Source organism: Pteropus medius, unplaced genomic scaffold (assembly GCF_902729225.1).
Source record: "Pteropus medius unplaced genomic scaffold, Ma_sr-lr_union100, whole genome shotgun sequence".
In the NCBI taxonomy this organism is placed as follows: Eukaryota; Metazoa; Chordata; class Mammalia; order Chiroptera; family Pteropodidae; genus Pteropus; species Pteropus medius.
Window position 1 is genome coordinate 14805376 of NW_024349799.1, and position 27805 is coordinate 14833180.

At 38.9% G+C, this 27805-nt stretch overlaps 1 protein-coding gene and 1 long non-coding RNA gene across 6 annotated transcripts in view; one reads left to right on the forward strand and one right to left on the reverse strand.

Moving 5' to 3' along the window:
- The window catches only part of VPS53 (VPS53 subunit of GARP complex), a 122709-nt gene that overhangs the window by 14368 nt on the left and 80536 nt on the right, over positions 1-27805 (forward strand). For 2 of the 5 annotated variants that reach the window (XM_039886224.1, XM_039886225.1), the window contains exons 5-7: positions 20107-20193; positions 21966-22081; positions 23785-23904. In XM_039886224.1, the coding sequence (XP_039742158.1) occupies positions 20107-20193; positions 21966-22081; positions 23785-23904 (323 nt within the window). Of the gene's footprint in view, positions 1-1014; positions 1237-10194; positions 10200-11648; positions 11660-20106; positions 20194-21965; positions 22082-23784; positions 23905-27805 lie in introns of those variants that run through there. The other 3 variants (XM_039886227.1, XM_039886226.1, XM_039886228.1) reach the window with 3 other exon arrangements.
- Positions 370-22634, reverse strand: LOC120621023 (uncharacterized). The gene is made up of 3 exons (XR_005658061.1): positions 22622-22634; positions 18339-18343; positions 370-935 (listed from the first exon to the last, which is right to left on the reverse strand). It is a non-coding gene; the product is annotated as an uncharacterized LOC120621023 (long non-coding RNA).

Consider the following 27805-nt stretch of genomic DNA (forward strand, 5'->3'; position numbering starts at 1 on the left):
AGAGCCTTAGGTATTTAAAACTCCAAGAATATAAAAATAAAGTGAATGATTCGTCAAGACTTTTTGTTGGGTCACGCTATGTAGATGTATATCTTTTAGTTATATTTTAACCTGTGGTCACAAACCAGCAGTTTTGGAGAGTCAGGCCCAGAATTAGACAGCCTGCAGGAATGTCGGCCTTCCCCACCTCACATATTAATAGGTTACAGGTTGCTGCAGAGCAGAGCAGGTCATATTTCAGAGAGCAAGACCACATTTTCAAGCATGTTTAGATAGCATTTCAATCTGCAATGGAATTTTGTATTCGTCTCCTTAGAATCCAGACAAAAAGGAAGCCCAGAAGAAATAATTGCTTTCCCTGTCATCCCCTCCATCTGTCTTTTCCAACAGTTTGTAATGCAAGCCGAGGTAGAGACTTTTTTTTTTCCAGGGAGCTTTTGAATCTTATCCTTGTCAGCTCCTAAGGGTGAAAGTCTTGCTGTCCAGCCCTGGCTGGCTGGTGGTTTGCTGAAGGGAGACTCAATTTGACTGGCACAGATTTGGGAGAATTATGAATGTTCCAAAATATTGAGTTTTATAGGTCAAGAGGCCCCAGGTTTTTCTCTTCCCTGGGACAGAGGAAACATTTGCCTTCAGAACTTGTTTCCGAAGCTTCTGAGGAACATTCAGAAGGAGAGAAGTATATGGACAAAAGGAAGTTTTCCTTTTATAAATTTCGTTTTGATTGTGTCTGGCCAGAACAGATGTGCTTTTATCTGCGTAAATAAGGGAAAGTATTCACTTCACATTTATAGTGTCTTAAAAGACATTTTTAGCAGAAAAGTTACTTTTGAAAAGCAGTGTTTCTGACTCAAAAATTATTGATGGGGACGGAATGATTTAGGAATTGAAGACACAGTAAGGTAGTTTCTTTAGTTTCTTGACATTTCTGAACTCTTGACATTTCTGAACTCTTGACATTTCTGCACATTTTGGACAGCCTTTGATTGCTGACCACCTCCTACGTGGTTGGACTTGTCCTGGTCTAGTCTGTGACCTCTTCTAACCAGACTGCAATGCTCACTCAAAGTTAATACAGCACTGAATTCTCCCCATTTTTATCTGTTGAAATCATCAGGCAATAGCTTTAATTAAATGCCCACATGTTTGAAACTTTGTGGATGAGTCAATTCAACAAGTACTTGATCTGAGATGCTATGAAACTTACACAGCTTCCCAAGAATTGAACACTTGAAGGTAGGTAGAAAGAGAAGTGAATAGAGGAGTGGGTTAGAAGAAGAAACAATTGGCACATGAAATTTTAGGAGTGGCCAAACCTTGACCAGTTCCCAGTAAGCTAACTGAGAATCACCAAGAGAGGATCTGCCACCAAGCTTCCGTCTCTTCGTCTCTTCGATGGAGCTTGGCTTCAATGTAACTGTTGCATCAGAGCAAGACTAATTAGTTTGGGAGGGGAAGAGAATTATTACAGTAGTCCTTATCTGCAAGGAGCATGTTACAAAACCCTTAGTGGATGCCTAAAACCAGAGATAATACTGAACTTTCACCTTTTCACTTAAAGGAGGCACTTTATGGCTTCTCTTCGGCATATATGAATTGCCAGCATCACTGCTCTTGCACTTTGGGTCATTATTAAGTAAAATAAAGGTTACTTGAACACAAGCACTGCGATACTGCCTGGTAACCAAGACGGCTGCAGTGTGATACACTGGACAAAGGGATGGTTCACGTCCCAGGCAGGTGCAAGATTTCATCATGCTACTCATAATGTCATGCAAGTTAAAACTTATGAATTGTTTATTTCTGGGATTTTCCACTTGATATTTTTGGACTGCAGTTGACTGCAGGTAACTGAAACCACGGAAAGTGAAACCGAAGATAAGAGTGGACAACTATATTGCCATCTCCAGCTCTGCTCACTAAAACTTTGATTTGGAAGACGGAAGCTTTAGATAATTGTGGTACAGTCTTCCACCCAGTTCAGGAATCTTGTCTATGACATCTCTGACATTTCATTATCTTGTTTCTGCTTAGATACTTGTGGTGATGGGGAACTCACTACTTTGTTGTTCCACAGGATAGTCTATTCCAGTTTTGTAGAGCTTCAGTTGTAAGAAAATTCTTTCTTAGACTGAACTGAAATAGTAAAATACACCTCATTGCAATTTCTCATTGATCCTAGTTCTGCCAGCTGAACTGGTATAAGCCTAATCCCTTTTCCTTATTACAGTTTCTAAAATTTAAAATAGATATTATGTTCTTTTCTGAGTGTTCCTTTTTCTAGGTTAATCGTTCTTAGTTTCTTCAACTTTATGATATGATTTCCAGACCCTTTAATATCCTGGTTGCTTTGCAGTTTGTCAGCATCCCTCTTAAAATGTGGTTCCTGGCCAGGAGCAGACATAGTGTGGGAACATTCAGCAGGACGCAGTTTACCACCTTGTTCTAAACTGGGCTTGTTAACTTGGGAATTGGGAGTCCAGGAGGCCTGTCAACTCCCTAAATTAATTGTAAAATTTTGTATGATAGACATGTTTCTGAAGAGAAGGCTCATTGATTTTTTCAAGATTCTCTAAGGAGTCTGGGACTCTTCAAAAGTTAAGGGCCATTGACTTAGACACTGTTCGTTTGGTGAAATTTTTGGCAGCCAGATCAGAATTGGCAGTTATCTGAAACTCCCAGTTCAAGAATTGCAGACAGATTCCTCCGTCACTAAGAAAGTAACCTAAATGGCTTCAGAGGGCCACTGTGCATCTATATGGATCCATTAGGGGCATAAATGCCCTGTCTAAAGGGGGCAGCCACAACTCAGTTTGAACCAATGGTATTCATGTCTGCATGTGAACCTGGAACTGCCAGATCTATCAGTTTTTCAAAAGAAGCCAGAAATCTGGATTTTTATGTGACTCTCCTCATTTTTAAATGTTGGCTTAGTGTTTTTTTAAAAATAATGCAAAAGACCAAACAAAACACATCTATAGGCCAATAGTTTGCAATATCTGCCCTGAGTCTTTTTTCATGTGAACTGCTTTTAAACTCTTCCCCTCTCTGTTTAAGAGAGTCTTTGAAATTAAGTGCTAGACTTTATGTGTCTCCCCTTTGGTTTCATCTTGCTAATTTAGCTTGATTGTTCCAGCCTGTAGAGACCTTTTGGAACCTTGATGACCTTTCCATTTTTCATTATTGGAGTTGCCAGACATGCCTTCTTTGTCTTCATTCAAGTCGTAGATGAAAAGGTTGAACAGGATGAATTCAGAGCAATGTGGTATGTGTTTTGAGATTTCTTGTTCTTTTCTTATCCTCATTTTAGCACAGAATGTCAGGCCAGAAAACAAAGGATTTCTTCCTGTCATCAGTGTCTGTCCAGGGCCATGTTTCTTAATTTTTCATGTCTTCATTTTCCTCAGAAAAAAAGAGGAAACTTGCCTTCTTCTCTTTCCATAGAGATATAAAGATTTCTTAATTAAATCAGCAAAGCATGTTGCCTTCCAAGGAGAAAGTGTTCCTTGCTTTTCACCTTCAAAATTAGTATATCATCTAATTCAGACGTTAGAACAAAAATAATTGTGCTCTCCAAGACACTGAGCTAGGTAGATGGTGGAACTTCAAAGCACAGCATTGATCTTTACATGCGATTATGAGTCTGTAATTGTTAGCTCCCTAGCATGATGATTTGAACTGTTTCCCTCCATCAGTTTAAATTTATCCTTTCCCTCATCCTCTCTTTGGGAGGAAAATGAAGCCCATTGATAGAAGCAAATAAATGGCATTGGTATTAAAGGGACCATAAATCGTTGGGGGGGCGGAGGGGTAAGCAATTGTCATTTGCTTCCTCCTACTGAAACATACTAAATCTAAAGTAATTGAACTTTTAAAGCACAGGCTGAGATTTTTCCACTAATGACTGAGATTGGTTAGGCATTTTTGCTTCCTTTCATTTTTTTTTTAATTTTATTTTTCAGAATGTCTGCAGACAACACTAAACTTCAGAAATTGCTGAGGCCTTAGATTAACCTGGGAGTGCAGAAAGATTCAGTGGGGCAGTGCTGGAGTCAGGTCATAGTTCAGTCTTTTGTAGGGGCATGGTGTCCCTGGTTTTGATTGGGGCTCTCCACCATTCCCTAACCAGAATTTCTTACATGTGGTGCCGAGGTCAATGTAGGCTTGCCTTTATTTGACAAGTTGAATACAAGTGAATGTTCAGTTTTGCCTAGAGTACTAGAGCACTATTGACCGTAGCTGAGGCAAGGACTTCTAGAATGTCCATTATTTAGCACTGTAGTGACTCCGTTCAGTCTTATAACTATGCTTCATCCTGTTAACTGTACAGGAGTTTTAATGGTGCTTTTTGGCAGAGTGTTATATCTATTGCATATTGGAACCCTTTGCCACTTGTCCTCCAAAATCTTATTTTTAGACAACCTATAAGAATCCAGACAGCAATATCTTCTCTCTCTTCTGTGTACAAGACTGAGCATTTTATTTGAATCTCTAAGGATTGGAGTAATTGGACATCGTCACTCATGTTCCATTGGTTGGCAGCCTGGTCAAGTGAAAACTTGAACTTTGAATTTAAATTTTGGCTTGGCCACTCTCTATCTGTGTGACCTTGGATAAGTTACTTAACTTCTCTGAGCCTCAGGTTATTCATCTGTGACATGGTGGTGATAATATGTACTTCATCATAGTGGGGATTAGAGTTAATTATTTTAAAGCACCGAGCACAATGTCAGGATTAGTCTCGCTTAGTAAATGGTAGTTATACTTCTGTTGATTATGATGTAACCCACTGAAAGATCAGTGTTCCTAATTCTATGCATCTAGGCGTTTGTCAGGCTCCTGTGGCTTTTCCGTCAGCTTCACACTTTTCCATCCCTGCGGCCTTGCTTTAAAGCAACTCTAGGTTTACTTGATCTGAAAGCCTCCTTACTGTCCTCAGTGTGCTGTTCTCTGTAAATGAAAATTGCAGCACGCCTTCCCTGTGTCCAGAATATCTGCTGTTGCATCAGAAGAAGTAAAGGGCTCTGTTCTTTTGTCCTGTCCTTAAGACCCACATCAGATTTTTGCCAGGGCTGCCCTTCAGAGGTTTAAGGCTTTTGAGAGGTGGGTTTGCACAAGAGTGAGGGTTATCATTGCTTCATGCTTTTCCTGTAGTGCCCACTAATCTCCACATTTGTGCCATGAAAGGATGCTCTTTTTGGTCTCCCATTCTGCCTGCAATTTTTCTCATGAGCAACCGGTAGATGTCTTAGCAAAGAGCCTTAGAGTAGGTGCAAACTGCCCTGTATGTGCAGCTCTCAGAAATTCTATACTGTTGGACTAACCCTACACTTAGCCACTGATAATTTATTAAAAATTTCTGGTTGATTCTTTCCTACCTGCTTGTATAGCATCCATATGTTCTGCCACATGTGAAATGTCTTTGGGTGTCCCTGTATCTCAGGATACTTTGTTTGCCTTAAGATCACTGACGGGTTTAAGAAAAGTTGTGATTTTGCCATTTATTTAATTTTCATTATTAATGTAAGGGCAACAGTCTTTCCAGCTTTCTGCATCCTAGGCAGAAGCACAACTGACAATGGATTTTAATGTAGCAGAGTACAATTCATTAATAAGATTTCAGATTGTATATTTCACATTCCATATTGCTAATGTTTAAAGATCTACCACTTTTCAAGTTTGATGTAGTTTCAGAAAGGATTATCAACAAGTACCTAAAATGGGTATTATAATATTTCTTTCTTTTCTTACTACATAAGTATGTAAAGCCACATTTCATCATATCTTTCAACCAAAACACAACAGATTCAATGCAGAATTATATATGAGAGTCCAGCTGATGTCTATTAAAGCAGACACTAAAGATATTTGCAAAGACACAGAAACAGTGCCACTCTTCTCAAATTTATTTTGTTTGGGGGAAATATAGTTATTTTTCATATAAACTTGTTATTGTGTTAACATGCATTCGATTTATTGTTATATTTTAAATGGTTAATAGATAAATTTTTTTAAACTTCTGTTTTAATTTCCAATATGACATATGCCAACAGATATAACCCACATAAACAAAATATCTTTGGGGCCCTCACTAATTTCCAAGAATATAAAGGGATCCTGATATTAAAAGTTTTAGAAATGCCCTTTCTGCATGATGTTTCAGTGTTAACTAAGTGGGGATGGCAGGCAATTTGTTTTTTATTTCAACGACAATGACTCTAGTTAGTATATTCATTCACTTACTCGGTAAATAGTAAGTGCCTTCTGGATGCTGGGCACTGATCTAGGTATGCAGCAAACAAAGCAAAGATCCTTCTCTTCTAGAGCTGACACTAAGTGTGACATTTCCTTGTTCGCAGATTCTTTGACTGTTAAGGAGTTATCCTCATGACCTTGGTTCACCAAGCTTGTTTGCCAGAAAATAGATGTTACATTTTATCATATGCCTTTTCAGCTTCTATCACATGATCATATGGCTTTTCCATTTCTTTATTAGTTTAGAGGGTTTGTTTTGTTTTGTTTTGTTTTAATTTAACCCTCCTTAAATACCTGCTGAGTCATTGTATATTGTCATTTTAATGTATTATTGAATTCTGGTATTTTTATCTGGGATTTTTATTCATGGTCAAAAAATTCATTCCTTTTTTATGACTGAATAATATTCCATTGTATGTACATACTACATTTTGTTTATCCATTCATCTGTTCATGGACACTTGGGTTGTTTTCACCTTTCAGCCATTATGAACAATGCTGTAATGAATGTTGACATACAGATATCTGTTTGAGTCCTTGCTTTCAATTCAGTATATACCTAGGTATGGAATTGCTGGATCGGATGGCTATTTTTAATCATTTCAATACTTAATCTCTTTGGAAACATTTTTTTCCATATTGTTCTGAATTTTAATAGATTTTTCTCTTAGATAAGCAAGCATACATTCCTATTTTCTCTTCATTTAGTCCATACAAACTATGTGTTTCAGATAGCAATAGAGTCTTAAGTTTTTATGTTAAGTACTTAATGATAGTGATGTTGCCTCCTCTCCCCAAAAGAAAGCTACCATGATTATTTCTTTCAGTTAGCAAGTCCAGCAGTTGGACTGTTTTCTTCCTTAGAAACACATCAAGTCCCACTTGTGTGCAGCAGGATTATTGAAAATGGTTTTAGGAAAATAGTGTGCCAAGAAGGAACACTGAAGTTTATTATTCTTCTGAGCCATCTCCATATAAATTGGCAGTCTTCATGAGCCAAGAAAGAAGGTCAAGCATAACTTTTGCCATCTGCTTGTTTCCATGTTAAAGGCAGTCACAAGTTTAAACTAGACTTCCTACATCTAAAGAGGAAAATGCCATTCATCACTACTGTAACTACTCTGGCTATTACCCAGGTTACTCTTGCTTTTGACTGCTAGTAGTTAGTGATTTTGGAAGGAAAATTCCATTCTTAGTTTGTGGTTGCACATTAGAAAAATTGCAGTATTACTGCTGACAGGGCAAAGCTTTCTGGGTTGCAGGTCTTTGACACAAGAAGTCATTCAGCTATGTTTAAACAATGGATAGGAATTTGAAACTCCATCTTCATGTAAGAACTTGACCTCTTTTTTTCTCTTCTCTCTTTCATCCATGGAAACACAGGATTTAGAACAGTATGAATTCAGTGCTGTGGTGGTTCTGTCAACATTTCCATTTATAAATTCCTATTTTCAGGTGCCTATAATGTAACTATAAAACTTCCTTTGCTCTAATTTGGACTCTTGAGGTTTCCTCTGGAAGGAGATTAATTTTGCAAAACCAGAGATAATGCTTTTTTAGTTTGTTTGGTTTGGTGTTCTATAGTTGTCTAAATTAAAGCTCTAAAATATACAAAACACTTACCATCCTTCATACTGGATTGGATCACATACCAGGATTTCTGATTTTTGTTTCCATGAGCAGATGCTGTGTTCATCTCTAGGTATTGTATGTGATACCTAGAATATGGATGTTAGGCAAAATGTATTAGTGCCTCTCTTATAATGGCCCCCAACTAGAAGGACGACATTCCTTCTGGATCTATACATACTGACAAGTAAATCTGATGATCCCATTACTGTCTTTTATAAAGCAGAATAAGAGGTGAATTGAGGGGTCTTTATCCTATCTCAGACCTAATTATTCACCCATATCTCCTTATCATACTTCTGAACTTTTTTTTGTTCCCAGTCATATGGGAACAATAGGGATAGATAGCCGACTGTTATTCATATACCATTTATGCCAGGCCAAGTGCTACATTTTTATTTTTTTTTTCCATTGACTACTCAGAGATTCTGATCTTTGGAGATTTCTGGTGACTGGTTTCTTGTGGTCAGGTTCCAGTACAGTTGTCAACCCTGGAGTTATCCAGATCTCTAGAATTAAAAATGTACTGTTGTGAAATTAATATGTCTTTCTTGATTGATTCACTATAAGCAAAGACACATTTAGAGTTGATTTGGCAGAAGGTACATTTTGAGTCATTTGTCTTGATCTTTAATGCTAATGTTTTATTACAACATAAATATGTTTATCTTACATTTTACAAAATACTATTGCAAATACTATTTTACTTGATCTTTGCAAAGATGTGACTTTGGTCAAATAGATTTTATTCTCTCCTATTTCGCAGATGAAGAAATAGGCTCAGATAGGTTCTGTGACTTGCCCCAAATCACTCAGTGAATTAATCACAGATCCAGATTTTCTGATTCCAGTACGCTATGTACTTGTCCATACCAGATTCTCTTTTGATAGTGACAAACCTTAAGAGCATATTCAAGACCTACTTCTTTTAGTTGCGGAATCTGAAAAGTTAACTGGTTCACAAAGGGAATCCAAACAGCGACAGTGATCATGGCCTCAGTCAGCTGGGTCCCTCTCAACATGATGAAGAAACTGGGCGGAGAGAGGAGCTCAAGGATGAAAGGAGGCAACTGTGTTCACTACACACCTGTGGTACTGAAGAGAATTAGTGAACTAGGAGGAGAAACTCAGGTGAAACCCCACAGGGGTTTGCAGCCGTAGGGCTTTTATACAGAGGATATCTAAAAATCAGATGAAGGACTATCCACATGTCACCACAAAAGGATGTTTTCTCCTGAATGAAGACCCATAATATAGATGAGAGTTACTAAGTTAGTAAAATGAGAAGTAATAATAAGACATGAGAGATCAGAATTTAACTTGGCAGCTGAAAGTCCAGGCTATTTGTGGGAGATAGTCCTTTTGTTAAACTTGGACCTTTAAATGTGCCCCATTTCCTAAAATATTGAATTTTTATACCTTTTATTTAGCAAAAGCAGCTGAGACTGTGGCTTAAACTATTTCTTCTCTTTTGCCATTTGGAGTTGTTGCTTTAAATGCAGTCAACCTCAAGGGTTACATTTCATCAAAGGAAGCTGTGCATGAATGCATTCATCACTCCCAGCTATTTCAGAGCTAACAAATTTTAAGTTATGGGTGATAACAGATACAAGCAGAACTTTAAAATCTAAATGTTTTGTCTTGTTTGGGCATTGCCGAATTTGTGTTCCAGCTTCGTCTTGTGATTTTAACTTCTGGCTTGTCTCCCAAAAACAATAAAGATGAACTCTTTGATTCACTTTTTCTGTGGATGTGGTTTGCAAAAATCGTAAATAAAAGCAACTTAGGTGGAACAGAGCATTTTAACAAATAAGGTGAGAATTATTCCTTTTGCTCCTTACATTCTTTTGGTTCACAAACTTGGAAAGAAATCTGCGCTTTAAATAAAGCCCCTTTATACTCCAGGTTTCTGAATGAGCTATGGAGGAATTAGTGTTAACACCAGTGAGTCTCATCTGATGGATGCCCATCTGGCATTTGACCAGGGCTGCCAGACCTAGAGGTTACCTGTCACGTTCAAGGACACAGGGAATCGTGAGGCTGTGCACATGCAGCCATCTACTGCTGTGAGATTCCTGTAGCCTCTGCTACTGTTTGGTACCATTGGGAATGGGCTGTGTTGTTATTACTGCTGAGTCTTGTTAAAGTACCTCTGCCCAGCTGGCGATGCCCAGTTTCCATAGCAACACTTCTCTGTGGTACCAGGGTGGCCAGCAGTATCAAAAGAAGGGACATTTCATAAATACAGTCCACTTACTCCTAGGTGTCCACCTTTAATAGAAGTCGCGGGGACTGCTGTTTAGGGCTCTTCAGATGTGGTAGCCTCCAGCAGTGTTTTTGCTCTCTTGAGTCCTTTGCATTTCAAATGATTCTGGCATTCATTACTCATACCTCTTTGTATCATTCTCATCTTACAGTTTTATCTATGTTTTGCATGTATTCCTTACAGGCTCTTTAAAGACATGTCCTCATCTAGTGATCTTTTTCTCTCAGTATCTAGCACTGTACCGAGTATAGCAGGCACTCATTTTTTATTGAAAGACTGAACAGAAGATTGAAACTTTTTTTCTGAAGACGTGTCTCATTTTTAAACATGCTTCGAAGAGACCATCACCCTTATCCATGAGCCATTTTTATGCATATGCCTGCAGTCATTGAACTTAATTAACCATCTCACTTACAGAGCTCTACAAGATGGGTCGACATCTTCACTCTTAGAGGGATAGTCTTATCTGAAATATGGCAGTCTGTCTGGAAGGTCGGAGAACAATATTAATAGTTGCCGTTTAGTGAGCCCCTTTTATGAGCTGAGTCCTCCATCAGGGCTCTCAGTTGCAGAAAACAAAATCCCAGTTCATACTGCCTTAGGTGAAAAGGGGGGTTATATGGAAGACTCTTGTGTCCTGTTTTGAAGGAGAAGCTGAACAGTCAGAGTGGAAGAGTAGTGCCGCAGCTGAGCTTGCCACACAACTGAAGCCCAGGACTGGAGTACTGCCCGGGACTGTCTCCACCTGGAGACCAGCCGCCTCCTCCTCCTGAGGAACCTTGCTTCTGTCTAACTCGCTTTCACATCTTGAGGTTTCTATCACCTGAGAAAGATGAACTCTTTCCCAATTCATTCTGGAAAGTCAGGAAAACTGCATTTGGCCCAGCTTGGGCCCCGTCTGCCTCTGGGACAGCAGATCTCTAAGAGAACAGTGAGAGGAAGATTCCCAGGAGGCAGGAGAGGTAAACAGTTCCAAAGTGCTCACTACTAAGCTCTCTGTTCTTTTGTAATGAAGTCTTTGATGTAGGTACTCTTATTCCTGTTCCAGAAATGGTGAGCCTGTGCCTCCTAGGAGTTAAGTGGCTTGACAGAGATTGCACAGTAAGTGGCAAGACCAACATTCACATCCTAGTCTGCTGGTTCAAAAACCCTTGCTTTTTACAGTGCATTGCTTTTCCAAACAGTGGGAAGGGAACCCACAGACAGATGTAAAGATGAACAAAAAGAAATGATAGCAGAATAGTGGCAAAATATTAAAAAAGATAAAAACATAAAGCTGTACCAGTTCTGAAAATCAGCAACCTTTCCCTCCTTCCTGGCAGTGGCAGCAATGGAGTCTCAGTTTAAAATCTCTCAAAGATTGCCTGTGGCTCACAGGATAAGAGCAGTAGAATTCTCTGATAGAGCAAACTGCAAAATCAGATGCATCCAAGAGCCTTAAGAGGATGTTAATTCCTCAAGGCATCTCCATTGGTTTACATCCCCTCTATCTACACAGGTGGCAGACAACAGTTCTGGGTAAAAAAAAGAAAAAAGAAAAAAAAAAGATGAAAGAGGAAAGCAATAGAGTCTGCCAGGTTCCATGGTGCTTTTCCTCTGTGCTCATGACCTGGTGTAGCTTGGGTACCTTGTTCAGAGTCTACTTCAGGAGGCAAGGAAAATGAAGAATAATGGTCACAGTTAATGATGCACAAAAATACAGAGATAGCGTAATTGGTTCTGCTGAGTCTCATAGGCTAGCTCAGTGAGTTGCTTTGTATCTCCCAGTTGCAGAATCTGAGTTACTGAAGAGGACCACTGCAGTAACTGCTTCCTAGTAACACCCTCGAATGCAGGCCGTAGCCACGCTCCAGTGCTCAGTTCAGAAACTCCGGTACGGGTGGATTGAAAGCAGACATTTTTGGGTGATTAGTTCTGTTTTTAATCCACATACAGCTTGGAATGGAAAAGTAGCCCCATTTTATTTTAAAGAGTGTCTAGGGACACTGCCACAATCTTTCTTTCAGCACATTTTCTGATTAGCCAGGTAGTAAAAGTATTTTCATATTCTAAAAAAAAATAAAATCTTAACCTTTTGTAGGTCATAGAGTTCTTCCAATTACAAAATGCTCTTCTTTTTGTGTAATTGATTGCTAGAGATTAGATATCAAATATTAGGGTGTGTGTTGAGGATGGACTTGCTTGATGGAATGAATGCTTTGAAAGAAACTTCACTCTGGAAAATGAATTATATTAAATTTCCTTGACTTTAATACATTGCTATAACAAGCAAAAGTATTCCAGCCTGAAAAAGAAAATGGCAGACAGTTTATCTTTATGACTGAAATGTAAGATTGTGTGAGTCTTATTTGTTTGCTGGAAGGGGAAAAAAAGGTACTTTCAGCAGAGATCTGGTAGCATGCCAGATTGAAAATAAGAGAAATAGAGATAAAAACCCATTCTCTGAAAAGGGTTCATTCACTTCAGATCTTAGCTTAGCCCTTTTTGTCTTTCTTAGCTGAATGTCATAAGTCTTAGTGTGTTTGGCAAAAGGCGGTGGTTATAATCCCATCTAGCACATCACTGTAACATGACATGACCAACAATATCACAGAATTCTGTACAAGCCATGCCCCAAAATTTCAGCCTTTTTAAAGCTTTTTTACACCATGATCAGTATTTTTCAGAAGGCTTCAGTGAGTTTCCTTCCTACTGTTTGGAAAAGCAATGCACTCACTGTATTAGTAAAAGGCAAGGGTTTTTGAATCAGCAGACTGGGATGTGAATGTTGGTCCTGCCACTTACTGTGCAATCTCTGTCAAGCCACTTAACTTCTAGGAGGAACAGGCTCACCATTTTTAGAACAAGAATAAGAGTACCTACATCATGAACATTAGATTTCATATCAGCCAAATAGATAAGTTACAGAAATATGATGCTGTGTTTTTGAATCACTGTTTATAATTGTGCCTGAAGTTAGGGCAAAACATGGGTGTCAGCACGCCTCATTCAGAGCAGTAGTCTCAGTTGATATTTTTAATCAGTCAGCAAGTATTGGTCGAGTTCAGCTGTGCTCTAGCTTTGGTTAGATGCCATAGGTGAGGTGGCCATATGATTTATCACCAGTCACTTTTGAGAGTGAGAAGGAGCTGTTAGTAATTATATAGAAACAGTCATAAACTGGGCCTGTCATTGTAGCAATCAGAATGGATGATTATTTGAAGAAATAGTAGAATGTCATTCATATCCTTGGGCTACACTCCGAAGGATACTTATAGCCCTGTTAGAGAGCTAATACTTACACGCTGAAGAATTTCAGAACATTATAAAGTTCTTCTTTTCTGTAAGTGTCCTGTTACCCCCACTACCTCCCAAATCAATTTCTTCTCTTTGGTTGTATCATTCCCACAATAGACATGAGCAAGCATCTCTCATCTTTAAAACTTCCTCCCTTTACCCCATCTATTGCCCCATTTTTCTTGTCTTATAGCAAAAGCTTCTTGAAAAAATAGTCTACGCTAGAAGTCAGCAAACTTTTTCTGTTTAAGGGTCAGCGAGTAAATATTTTAGACTTTAAGCGCCATATGGTCTACTCATCTCTGCTATTGTATGATTAAAGTAGCTATAGACATACCTAAATAATTGGGATTGTGTGTTCCAAGCAAACGTTATTTACAAAAACGGGGCAGGCTGGATTTGGCCTGCAGGCCATCATTTTCTGGGTCCTGCTTTATTCTCACCGTCTCCCCTTCATCATGTCATCACTGACCACTTCTATTCCCTTGACTCCCGTGAAACTGCTCTTGTCAAGGTCGTCAGTGACTTCTCTGTTGTCAAATTCAGTGGTAATTTTCCAATCTAATCTTACATGCATTTTCAACAGCCTAAGACGTAATTGCTCTTTTCTTCCTCCTTCCAACGCTTGTGTGGCTTCTGTGACACCATAGTTTTGTTATATTCTCATGTCACTGGCGGTTTTTCTCTGGCATCTTTTCTCCTTCCTTCTTCGAGACCAGTGGTCCCCAGCCTTTTTGGCACTAAGGACTGGTGCACCTGTGAAAATCTAATGCCTGATGATCTGAGGTGGAGCTGAGGCGGTGATGCTAGCACTGGGTAGCGGCTGCAAATACGGATGAAGCTTTGCTCACTAGCCCACCGTTCACCTCCTGCTGTGTGGCCCGGTTCCTAACAGGCCACAGACCAGTACTGGACCATGGCCCAGAGGTTGGGGGCCCCTGTTCTGGACTTCTGAACATTGGAGTGCCCAAGGGCTTAGCCCTGGGTCATTTTCTCTCTCTCCTCTTTCCTTCATGTCTTTTTTCTTCTCTACTCTCTTCCTAGGTGACTCTTTCATTTCTACCGACTTAAATATCATCTAGAAACTCATGACTTCTAAATTTAAATCTAGCCTGCACCTCTTTTCCAAGCTTTAGACTCACATGTCCAATTTGGTATCTGCACTTGACCTCAAATAGACTATGCACCCTAACACACTGAAATGGGAACTCTTGATTTTCAGTCCCACCACCAAAACACACACCTGCCTGTCAAACTTGTTCCTTCCCCTTTCCTAGCTTAGTAAATGGAATAATTCACTGACTTTTCAAACTCAGATCTAAGAGTAATCCTTGATTCTTCCCTTTTCCTCATCATCCACCTCCAATCCATCTGTGAGTCCTGCAGGTTATATCATATAAATCCCAAATCACTTCCCTTCCCATCACCACTGGCCGCCTAGTCTAGACCTTTACCATCTCTCACCTAGACAACTGCAGCAGCTTCCTACCATGTTTTCTGTCCTGATTTCACTCCTGTCTCTATATGATCCCCTTGCCACATAAAAGCCAGGTGGTCTTTTACGTGTAAAACTCTGCCAGTCCCTTGTTTGACACTCTTCGGTGGCTTCTCATTGCACTTAGAACAAAATCCCCATGCTTTTTACTAGGACTTTGAGACCACTCATGCTCCGGTTCCTGCCTATTCCAAATTATTTCTTAACATTTCCCAGTCCAATATGACCCTGCCATCTACTGCCTTACTTTTCGGTCCTTCAAAACCTAAAGTCTTTTCTGTATAAGGGTCTTTTATTTGCTGTTCTCTCCACTTTGAATTCTCTTATTCCAGATCCACAAATTCTCTTTCTCATCCTACGGATCTCAGTTCATTTGCTCTTTCTCAGAGACCTTTTATGACCACTGTTCCCCTTAGTCTCATCTCACTGCTTAATTCCTTCATTGCACCTGTGATACTCTTAAATTTTCTTCTTTATTATTGTTTTTCCAATATTCCCCCACCTGCCACTTCTCAAAGTAAATTCTTAGAAGACAGAGAGAGGGACCATGTCTGTCTTGTCTACCATTGGATTCCCAGTGCTTAGAATAATGCCTGGTACCTGGAAGATATTCAATAAATATATGTTTGATGATTAAAGGAGTGAGTTAATGAAATACTGACTAATGTAGTTAGAGCTATAACTGCCACAGGAAATCAGAGTAACCATGCAGATATAGGTAGTCTTCAGTTACAAGAGAGCAAAGGTCTGTTGCTGGAAAGAGAGAATTTGTTTATGATAGAGTACGGATTTGAAAAATATCATTTTATTTACTACATGCTACTCTTAATAGCTGTTATTTTAAAATACTCTGGCCCAAGTAATATATCGTGAAGTTGTAACCTCCTTCAGGAAGACTTCCTGGACCTCCCTTCCTTCTCTGTTCCTACCAAAACAAGCCAGTATCTGTGATGGCTCTCTGGGCTCACACAGCACTCTGTACATGTCTTTATCAGAGTTCAATGTTTATTAGCCTATCTTCTTGCCTTTCTAGATTATAAACTCCTTGAGAGCAGGAATTAATGATTTTTACCCATGCATCTTCAGTGTAGTGTTTGTTAATTAGTAGATATCAAAATTGATTCTAGTTCTTGAGGAACATAGCCAAAAGGAAAAATGATTTTGCAATTGTCTCAGAAGGAAAATCTGTAATCTAATGTTTAAAAATATCTGAAATATCTGAAATAATCTTTAAAAAATAGGTTCTTAAGAGGCCATCATTGAAAAGTATCTTTCTTAAATGGACAGGAGAGGGAATATACAGAAGCCTTCTGAGGTAGATGAAGTTCTTCTGAACTTCATATATATAAAAAATAATAATTTATAATAATTTGTTATTATTGTACGACTTTATAAAATTTGATAGCATGACAAGTTAAAATTTTTTTCATGTCTAATTTCCTAGGTTAATTAACCCACTATTTTTTTCAATATGTGAAGATTACAAAACTGAATTATGTCGAAGGTCTGCAGTTGCAATGACACAGCCCTAACTACTATGGCTAATGTGTTACCTGACTGACTATCCCTGAGAACAAAGATGGAGTTTGTATCTGTGTTTGTGTATACTGCGATTGATTGGTTGTAAATTCAACTTACTAAACATATATTGGACACCTACCATATTATTCTGGACCTCCCTAGGTATCAGGGAGTCACAATGAGTGAGACATATTCCTGCCCTCTAGGATCACGTAGTCCAACCAAAAGGTAGACCCACAAAAATTATTACAAACGTTAAGGTTACATAAAGGACCATAGGCACCAAGATGATAAACAAATTGATTCTACCGTGTGCTTCGTGTATGTTATGGGAGCGGGTGTTGGAAGGGAAGAGGAAGTCAGGTGAAAGAAAGGATGGAGAAGAAATGGCACTTGAAGAAATGAGAGACAGCAAAGATTTGCACACGATCAGTAGCTGTGTTGAGCATTTTATTTTGAAAGTTTACTCCTTTTGGTTATAAATTTATATCCGATAACTTATTCCTTAACATTTTTATTTTGTTAGAACTTGATTTTGGTTTGTCAAAATCTTATGAAATCTAAGGTTGTGTGGTGGAGCAGTAAGCAATGCTCAAAAGAATTTTGTATCTTGATTTTGAGGTGATTATTAAAAATGTGAAAGAATTTTTAAAATTTAATTATAGTTGTCATACAATATTATTTTAATTTCAGGTGTACAACATAATGATTAGACATTTATATATTTTATGAAGTGATCTAGTACCTATCTCTCACTGTATATAGTTATTATGGTATTATTGACTATATTCCTTATGTTTACATTATATTGCTGTGACTTATTTTATAACTCGCAGTTTGTACTCCTTAATCTGCTTCAACTTTTTGATCCATTCCCCCATCTCCCTCCCCTCTGGCAGCCATCAGTTTGTTCTGTATCTATGAGTCTGTTTCTATTTTGTTTTGTTTGTTTGTTTTAGATTCTGTATATAAGTGAAATCATATGGTATTTGTCTTTCTCTCTCTGACTTATTTCACTTAACGTAATACCCTCTAGGTCCATTCATGTCGCAAATGGCAAGATTTTATCCTTTTTTATAGCTGAGTAATACTCCATTGTATATATGTATCACATCTTCTTTATCCATTTAGCTGTCGATAGACACGTATGGACACCTTGCTTCCATATCTTAGCTGTTGTAAATAATGTTACAGTGAACATAGGGATGTATATATCTTTTCAAATTAATGTTTCAGGTTTCTTCGGATAGAAACCCAGAAGTAGAATTGCTGAGTCATATGGTAGTTCTATTTTTAATTTTTTGAAGAACTTCCTTATTGTTTTCCCTAGTGTCTGCACCAGTTTACAGTCCCACCAATAGTGCACAAGAGTTCCCTTTTCTCCACATCCCTACTAACACTAACTCTTTGTTGTCTTTTGATAATAGCCATTCTCACAGGTATGAGAATAGCTCATTGAGGAGTGATAGCTCATTGTGGTTTTAATTTGCATTTTCCTGATGATTAGAGATGTTGAGGAAGGAGTGAGGAGGTGGAATGACTGGGTGTGGATTCATTCAGGGAGTGGCTAATAGTAAACAGGCCTAGAGGTTGTGTATCAGAGGGAAAAGTATTGTCAGAAGAGACATTATACATGTATATATTTATTTATACATATATGCATGCATGCATTTGCTCAGGTTGGCCATAAGTCCTGGAAACAAACCTAATATTCATGCAGCTTTTTATACTTATTATGTCATTAAATCTTCTCAACAACTCTGTAAGTAGGTGCCATCATCCCCACTTTTCAGATAAGGAAACTGATACCCAGAGAGGTAAGCTAGTATGTGACAGTGGAGGCAGGCCTCAAACTCCTGCCTTTCTGCTAGAAAATGGACGGTTTTCTTATGACACCACAGCTGTTACAGGCATGCTAAGTCCTGGAATGAGAAAGACAGGATGGCGGGAAGCTGAGTGGAAACAGTTGCTAAGTGAGGATCCTTTTGGGGTGGAATGAGATTGAAAAGAGCTGTTCAGTGTGACACAATTCCATTCCATTGCCCCTTTTCTTACTCTTCAGGTAAAAATTCCCAAGGTATGACTTTGTGTCTCTGGTAGCATTGCAAACTGTTGTTCCAAGACCAAACTTTTCGATGAGTGAAATATCTGTGTCCTGTTGGCAGAAATTACAAGTATAAAGCTCCTTTGCACACAAACCTTTGTAGATATAAGTGATCCAGCAGAGCAAACGCACCCTGCCGCAGGAGGTGGTGTGAGCAGCTGCTTGAATAGTGTCACCTCAAACTTGGCAACAAATGGGCTAAGGAACGACTTCTCAGAGGAGCTTCTGGACATTCATTGCAGAAGCCATAACATAGTCACATGCAACAGCTTAGCATCCTTGTTGCCACATGCGAAACTCCTATAAATTGCAGAGGTGGAAAATGATCAAAAGAGCCGTGTTTGGAATTCAGCCACACATAGGGCAGGGAGTTCCAGAATAAGAAAGAATTCCACATATCAGAAGAAGTGAACAGCTTGGGAAACCTGGGAGGGAAAGGGAGATATAACCCTACATCTAACAAGGAAGGAATTTCCTGCAGAGGACGCCAACTTAAGTTTGCTCTTTGTGGATTTTTTTTTAAGCAAAAAAGATGTATGAGTTTGTAGTCTAGAGGTAGCACTTCCATTGGGTACAGCTGATTGCAGAGGTTCAGATAATTCCATCAGGGCTTTGTCATTCTCCCTTCATCTCAGCATCGCTTCCTCTCTCCTCGGTGACGGCATCCTTCTCAGGGAGGCTAGCTATTTTTCCGGGCAGGCAAAGATGGCCACACACAGCTTTAGGGTTACATTAGCCTTATCATTACATTTATAAAGGGCTTGTGAGGCCCACTTAGGACAGGCCACTCTTAAATCCAAAGTAAATAAAGTGCTTTTGATGAAATGAAGCATGAGTTCTTATTTGGCTGCTGCATCTTTTATAAGTACATATGCTCTACACGTGTGTGGCTTTTGCGCCCTCACAAATCTCTGAATATTGCTTCCCCTACTTGCAGAAGCTACCGTGGGTTGTAATACTTTTAATGCGTGGCATCTATCTTTGTAGATTTTCATTTCAGTGGAAACATTCGGCTCACCATTAGCTTTAAGTGTCCCTTTCTAACTTCATTTTTTTGGTTTCCAAATGGGGCACTTTAAATATCTCTACGGTTTGCCACAGTTCTGGGGTCCCTATGCACAGCTGTGATTTTTTTGAAGGCACAGTCTTCTGGAACTTCCAAAATTCAGAGCTCTTCCTACTCTAGCTTAGAGACACCTCTGTCTTTCTACAGGTTTTGAAGGTTACTGAACACATGTGCATTCACGCACGCACTCGCACACACATGCACAGATGTGCATGTCCTGTTTATTTGTTGTCATCAATACGTGTAGTAATCACTGAGATAGAGAGAAATAGTTTGGTTTTTAAATTAAAACTTTATGATGTATATTGGCAAGAATCCTGAGTATTTGCCTGTATCCAAGTGCTGGACTGTATCTCTACTACTTTGGTCCAGTAAAATTGTCAGCATAAGTGCAATGAATCAAGAGAGCTTTATTAATTTTCTTCTGAGGCTGGACTTGATTACAGTGTAGGGACTGGTGCTGTCTTGTTTTTCATTTATTTCTCTTATTCTAGGCGCTTGAAGAGGCCCAGAAAGCAATTCAGCAACTCTTCGGCAAAATCAAAGATATCAAAGACAAAGCAGAAAAATCAGAGCAAATGGTGAGTTTAGGTTTCTTCCTAACTTTTTTGTACCAAAAGAGGAAGTTAGCATCTCATCCAGTCATACTCATTAATGGGCTTTTACTCCCACTTGCTGCTAACCACAATACCCACGTCTCTAAAGCTAGCCCTGGGAGTACATTCTACATCAACTCAGGAGGAGCTGCTAGAGATGCAGTGACTCACTATCCCTGTTGCCCTACATTTGCAGCCATGTATTTAAATACAAAAAGTTTTCTTTTTCTCCTTTCCCCCAAATAGTTTCCTAGTCCTTTTGGATTTCTTTCTCTAGCATTTGTTTACATTGCATATTTTGTATCACGCATAGTACTAGGCTTGTGTTAGTTGCTCAATAATTACAAGGCATTATTAAGATATACGATACGTTGCATGAAAACCGGTACTAGATCTAGGAGGCAGGATGTATCCAGCCTATGGTACATGCTTATGGTTTTGATTAAGTTCTCCCTCTACAAATCTGTGTCCTCGGGTGATGTACACTGAAGGCCCCGCCGCTGACCAAGAATCCAGCCTCACCCACTCGTACTCTGTAGGAGGCACTGTGAAATGCCAGCTCTTGGGCTCAGATTCTGACTATATAATATAACATCTCTGAATTCCAGTTTCTTCAATTGTAAATAATAATGTCTCGCTCAAAGGGTTGTAAGAATTAAATGTAGAAAGAGCACTGAGTACTAGGCTTGTGTTAGTTGCTCTATGAGTGGAAACCATTATTGATGTCATTTTTTCCCCTACTTTTTTTAGTTGCAAAAAACCTTGAAAGTTTGTGGGTGTGGAACTGAGCTGTGTAGGTCATAATCTTTACTTTATGAGTTCATGTAGGGTGGTCAAACTAAAAATGAGGTTGCATGAAGTTAACTCACGATTGACTTTTCATTTTCCACTGACTAGAATATTTGTGCCTGGTATCCAGGGTACTCCCTCCCTTCTAGGTGTAAAAGAACATGGGAGACTCAGTTGCTCTTCAGAAAATTTCTTGGTCAACGTGGACTCAGGCAGTTAGTGGAAGACGTCCTGTAGGAGTTAGTGAAGTTGGAGAATTGTTCCCACTTCACTACCGAGTGCACTTTTCAAGTGACTGAAATATGCTTGTATACCCAGACACAGAGTTCCTTCCTCTTGGACCTTCCAGATCAACACTGTTGGAATTTTGCTCCTCGGATTTCCTTCTCACTCCCTGAACACTGCGCCTCTCCTCTTCTGACATTATGTGTTAAGCTTATGTTACAGGGGTTACATTTTAATCTTCTTGAAATTTGAGAGAAAGTCTTTCTTTGCTGGAGACTGGGCAATAAACCTTAGTTCCATGAATAAAGATCATCTCAATAGAATTCATCAACTAATACCAGACATTCTGTGCTGAACCTAGTAGTTCCAGTGTCAGAGTCATACTTTTCTGACCTTGTTCAAGAGGAGGTACCCTGTACTTGGCTCTTGGACCCAGTATGCTCCATACTAAATTGCTATTTGGATCACTCCATTTAGGGTGAAAAACAAAGTTCATTTCATTTTCACAACTAAGGATTTTGTAACCCCGGGTAAAATGCTGAAGAAATGCCAAATTAAATTTAAATGAACTGATTGGAAATTATTTTGATTGTATATTGTGAGAAAGCCTGTCTTCTTCAAGGGCTAACCCGAGGCTTTTTTTCCTCGCTTCACTTGCGTTATTTTCTTGTGGAGCTACTTGCAAATGGGTTTACATCTTTCTTAACCTTCCTCCTTTTTCTCCTGTGGTTTTCAATATTTAGGTTAAAGAAATCACCCGTGATATTAAGCAGTTAGATCATGCCAAACGCCACCTGACCACCTCAATCACAACGCTGAACCACCTGCACATGTTGGCAGGCGGCGTCGATTCCCTCGAGTAAGCAGTGTCAACTTTCTCTTTTGGGTCCACAGGAAATGAATGTGTCACATATAAAAACTGGCATCATAGGTTTTTTTACTCTCCAGCCAGGAAAATCTCACCATCCTGTCCCACTTTTTGCAAATCTATCTCATGTTCAGTCACCAGATCTACTTTGTACCCTCTGGTGTTTAAAACCTAACAAATATCTGAAACTTTGAAATGAGGTGTGAGTCCGAAGGGGACCCAGAAAGCATGTAAAGAATGATTCGAAGAATCCAGATCATCTACATGTTGTAGATACCTAGCATTGAGGCCCCCGAGGTGATTGAGGTCTATAATCCCTCCCTACACCCTCAGCCTTGGCAAGTTTTCCTGTTTGTGTTGAGCTGATTGCACTGTCATTGAATGTACTACATGGAAACAGATTTTTGATTTATCGTTCAACCCACTTTTTTTAAACCCACTTTTTCAAGTACAGTAGCTTCCTGTTTGGTTTCTAAAGGACCTATAGAGAACGATACATGAGGACATTAAAAATAGGATTAAAAGGAAGACCTGCTTGTTTAGCCCAAAGAAAAAGTCCAAAAGCCTCCTTTATTAGCAAGATTCAGACATGCCAATTCATTTCTGTGGTCTCTCGCAGGCTGAGAATTCCCCTTGCCCTAGCTTCAGTGTAATCTCATGCGTGGACAGAGAAAGAGCATCTTAACAGAAATTTAGATACAGAATCCAGAGTTGGGGATGGGGTAGACTGGTTCCCGATCTCTCACAGACATTGGTTGCATGAGCTTCAGCGACCCCTGGTCCATTTTCTTTCCAGTAGTGATCAGAGAGATCAGCAGGCCAGTGGGAGACTAGAAGAGCAAATTTCTTGTCTCGTCCCCCAGATGCTCGGTGTTTTCCATGAACTGTCCAACCAGGCCATGGTAGCAACATAACACCTTGGCCTCAACTTGATCCTGTTTTTTAAATGCCCCTAAAGGGAAGTAGTAAATTATACTTTTAATTTAAAAGCCTAACCCTAATGAAAGATTTATTTCTAATAGTTTGTCTTTCCTTGCTGCAAGTAACTGTTGATTTTATCAACATCCTTTTACTCATGCTTCGTTAACCTTAGCAGTAGGGAAAGTAGACATATCTGACACAGTTTCTTAACATTGGTTGAAAACATACAGATTTGAGTTGACATGTAAATGCATATAAATGCCCTTTTTTATATCCCAGGAAGATGTGTTTGGTTTGCTCATAAACTATAATCCTCAGATAATAACGTCCTCACCCCTCTTTTCTGTCAAAAGCCTGCTAATCCCATAATACCCAACACAAATCCCAAATCCAAAGTCTTCCCAGATTTCCCTCCTCCCAACCAATAAGAATCTATCACTCACACATTCTTTGGTACCTCCCCTAGCACATCACTAGTACTTCTGTTTAGAACTCAGTTCATTCTACTTGATATTAGTTAGATGTGTACTTGGCTCTCTGCTTACTAAATGATGTCACCTTGAGGATTTAGACTAAGTCTTACTCCCCCCACCCCCGCCCCACTGCACAGCACCATACTTATTTAGTACTCAGTAAATGCTTATTATCAAGTTGAAAAAAAATAAACAAATTGAGTTGATGTCTGCTTCAAAATTCAGAGTAGATTGTTCTACATCTGTATTTTGTGTCCTTAGTGTTTTTTCTAGAGTTCTCAACTTCTTATTTCCTTATAGAGCCATGACCAGGCGAAGGCAATATGGAGAAGTTGCTAATCTTCTTCAGGGTGTAATGAATGTTCTGGAACACTTCCACAAGTATATGGGAATTCCACAGATCCGGCAGCTTTCTGAAAGGTAAAATGTCGTTGGAGAAAATCGCCTTCCCTTTTAAGAAAAGATGGTATTAGGAAATGCTTAAGCACTTAGCTTAGTGTATATATTATAGAATTTTATAATAAGAAGGAACTTCAGATGTCATCTGATCTAACTCTGTTTGATGCAGAAGTCCCATCTACCATATTCTTACCAACTCCTGACCATATCTTCTAAAGCTGCCTATGTCAGGTGGTTACTGGCCCGCCATCATTGGAGCAGCAGCTGGCAAGTTGTATATCTGGACAGCTCTCAGTTTTCCACATTTGTGAGGGAAACTATTCCAGTTGTCCATTTCCTTGTAACAAACCACCATGAGACTCAGAGTTTCTAGTCTACCACTTCTTTTCTTGCCTCGTTCTGGATTTTTATTAAAATCTTTTCATTATTTCTAAGGATCTGGGGCAGGAAGTGGAGATTGCGACATCTGCTCAGTGTGCCATCTTACAGTGGAAATGCCAAAGAACTGTTAAGGAATGTTGGAGCAGGGCTTGGCAGAATATTAGGGAAATCACCACCCTTTTCCTCATCCTTCCTAACGGCTTCACACTTAGAGATGGCTGATCGCCATATCACCCTGAGGGTGAAAAGCAGCTAAGAGAGCAGACAAGCAGGGCTTTATGAGTTGTAAGAAAGAAGGAGGCTTGGATGGAGAAGGCGGACTTGTTCTCAGTAGATGGGGGAGGAGGAAAGGAGGTCATATCTCCTCCCCATGTCCTCATAATAATCCAGAGTTGATCTATTTTTCCCATTCGTTTATTCTTTTCTTCACTTACCTAATAGATATTTACTATGCACCTTCTATATCCCAGGCCCCATGCTAGAGTACTAAAGGCACAAAAATAAAAAATACACGTTCTCTGCCCTCAAGGAGTTTACCACTTTTGTGTGGAGAAGGGAGACACTAATAGAAAATTTCAGTAGAGCATGCACATAAACTAGTATTTACTGTACAAGGTGTAGCAGGATCATAGAAGAAGAATTAATAGACTCACCCTTCAGGAGCTGAGGGTAGGGGTTGTAGCAGAATTCAGTTTTAATCTGATTTTAAAAGAATGGGCAGGATCTTACCCACCAAGACAAAAACGGGGGCAAGTGGAAATAGAAGAAAGCGAGGACATCATGGTACTTGGGAGACAATGGAGAATGAAAGGCTGCACAAGTAGGTAGGGTCAGATTTAACATGCCTTGCTAAAGAATTTATTCATTATTTGGTGGGCTGTGAAAGATTTTCAGCATGGAGGGGCATGATCGCATTTGTGTTTTATAAAAGTCTGGTGGATTATAGGTACAAGAGACTGGAGAGTGAGACTATGTTTTAGAGTAGAAAAGATAACCTCACCAAGACAGTGACCATAAGGTCAAGGAGGTGTATTGAGCAGTCGGTTACCATACCAGTTGGTTGTGTGTGATGGGTAGTGTTTGTTGATGGCAGGAATGTGGCAGAACTGAATTTTATGTATAAACAGGCCATGTAGAGACAAATAAGAGAATGCACTCTTTTCAGACTCTTCGCTCTTTAACATTTTTTCGAAGAGGTGATTTTATAGACTCAAAAGAGCTTTGTGATCACTGTTGTAATGACATTCCCCTGAAAAAGAAAAAAAAAGTCCAACATTCTGTCATGTGCTCCAAACATCCATTATCATGCAGGGTTGCTGCAAACACAGGAAAATTTACTTTTCTTTTTGTTTCTTTCACAACCTCTATTTGCAAAAATTTCGTGTGGGTTAATGTAGAGTATGTGCTATTAAGTACCACTAAAAGTAACACAAGAGAAGAAACCTCATTTTCAGTGCTTGACTACAATTGTTTCTCAAGAGATATTAAAAGTTTGAGGAAAGTCCAGACTTCATATTTTTAACATCACCTCTGGTGCTTTTCCTCTATTGTGATTACATAGCAATGGTAGAACCATCTGGAAATGATAGAAATAGATGTTTGTTTGTGGGGGAGGATTACACCCTATGCATTGCTTCAGTTTCTCTAATTTGATAGCTTACTATCTATAAATTGTAGAAATCATACAAAAGGTTACATTCTGAAATCTTTGCCTGTACATTTGAAATATAAAGTTCATGGACCTTGATTTGAAAATATCTATTTTTTTTTCCAGCTACTCTTCTGGAAAATGCTCAGTCATTAATGTGTTGTAGGGAAGTTTTTTTTTTCTTTAATACCATCTTTACATTTCAAATTCTCCTGGCTTAAGAATATCTATGAACGCAAATGTTTCTAGTAATCCGTCAATATTTCCTGAGAAAGAATGGAAGATTCCTGCATTCACTTGAAACCCATGAAATCCTTGAACTGAAAAATATTTTTAGAGCTATTTTTAATCCTTTTATTTGAGAGATGCTTGGCAGGTTGGGATTGCATGGTATACTGATAAAAGAAACTAAAGTAGAGAATGAAAAGGCCTGACTAGCTGTGTATCTTTGACAAGTTCTTTCTGAAGGAACTTCAGTTTCAAAAGTATAAGTTTCAAAAGTGCAAGGGTTTCAAAAGTATAAGGGTTGTCTCTGAGTATTTATCTGAAGAAACACAAACCACTACTTCGAAGGGACATGTGAATCCATATGTTCACTGTAGCATCATTTACAGTAGCCAAGATAGAGAGGCTACCTGGGTGTCTGTCAATGGATGAATGGATAAAGAGGTGGTACATATATACAATGGAATGTTATTCAGCCATAAAAAAGAACGAAATCTTGCCATTTGCAACAACATGAGTGGACCTGGAGGGTATTGTGCTGAGGCGAGTAAGACAGAGAAAGACAATGCCATATGATTTCACGTACAGGTGGAATCTATAGAACAAAATAAACAAAACAGAAACAAACTCATAGATACAGAGAACGTTTTGATGATTGCCAGGTGGGAGGGGGTTTGGGAGAGTAGGTGAAAAAGGGGAATGGATTAAGAAGTACAGATCGGCAGTTACAAAGTAGTCATGGGGATGTAAATTATAGCATAGGGAATATAGTCAGTAATATTATAATAACTATGTATGGTGTCAGTTGGGTACCAGATCGATCAGGGTGATAAATAACTTTGTTAGTTATATAAATGTCTAATCACCATGTTGTACATCAGAAACTAATATAATATTGTATGCCAACTGTAATTGAAAATTTTAAAAATATTTTTTAAAAAGTTTAAGGATCTTACTTGAAGCTCAAAAGCATCCCACCGAGTCACTCTAAGATTCTGGGTTGAGATTATAGAGCCTCTCAGTTTGGAAATGCAGCATCTCAGACTAATCTGACTAATTAACCATTCTTCCCAGGACAGAGTGTTTATTTGGAAGGTCAGTTTATTGTGAACTCTTCTGAGTATTTTCTTCGGGACTGTCATTTACAAGGTAATGAAAGAATCGAGACTACTTTATCCACAGATGTCTAAATAATTTTCATAATTTGCTGTCTCTCTGCTACCACCCCCTTATGAAAACTGGTAACACGTTTAGGAAAGGGCACTTTTAAACAACTCTTACTCACGTAGCATGGCGGATGCTAGAAGCAAGTTGGTTGACCTTCTGAGCAGCACAATGAATCTTTCATTTCCTAAGAGTGTTCAGCACTGAGTTGCCACCACCCAACCAGGCTAAGTTTATTTGGATGGCAGGAAGAATTTTATTTACCAAACTATTCTCTATCAATTGTAGATTGATTTTCATAAGAATAACTAGGAACTCTTGGTAGCTCAACCCATATATATGCTCCGCTAACAGAGTCTCAGTTGATCCATCTCTTTCTTGTAGGAATTTACTTCGTTGGACTATGAAGGAGTGAAATTGAAGATTTATTCTTTTAAATGATTGACTTTTTTCTAGGATCTTATTTAGGCAACTGATTGTAAAGATGACTATTCACATCTTACC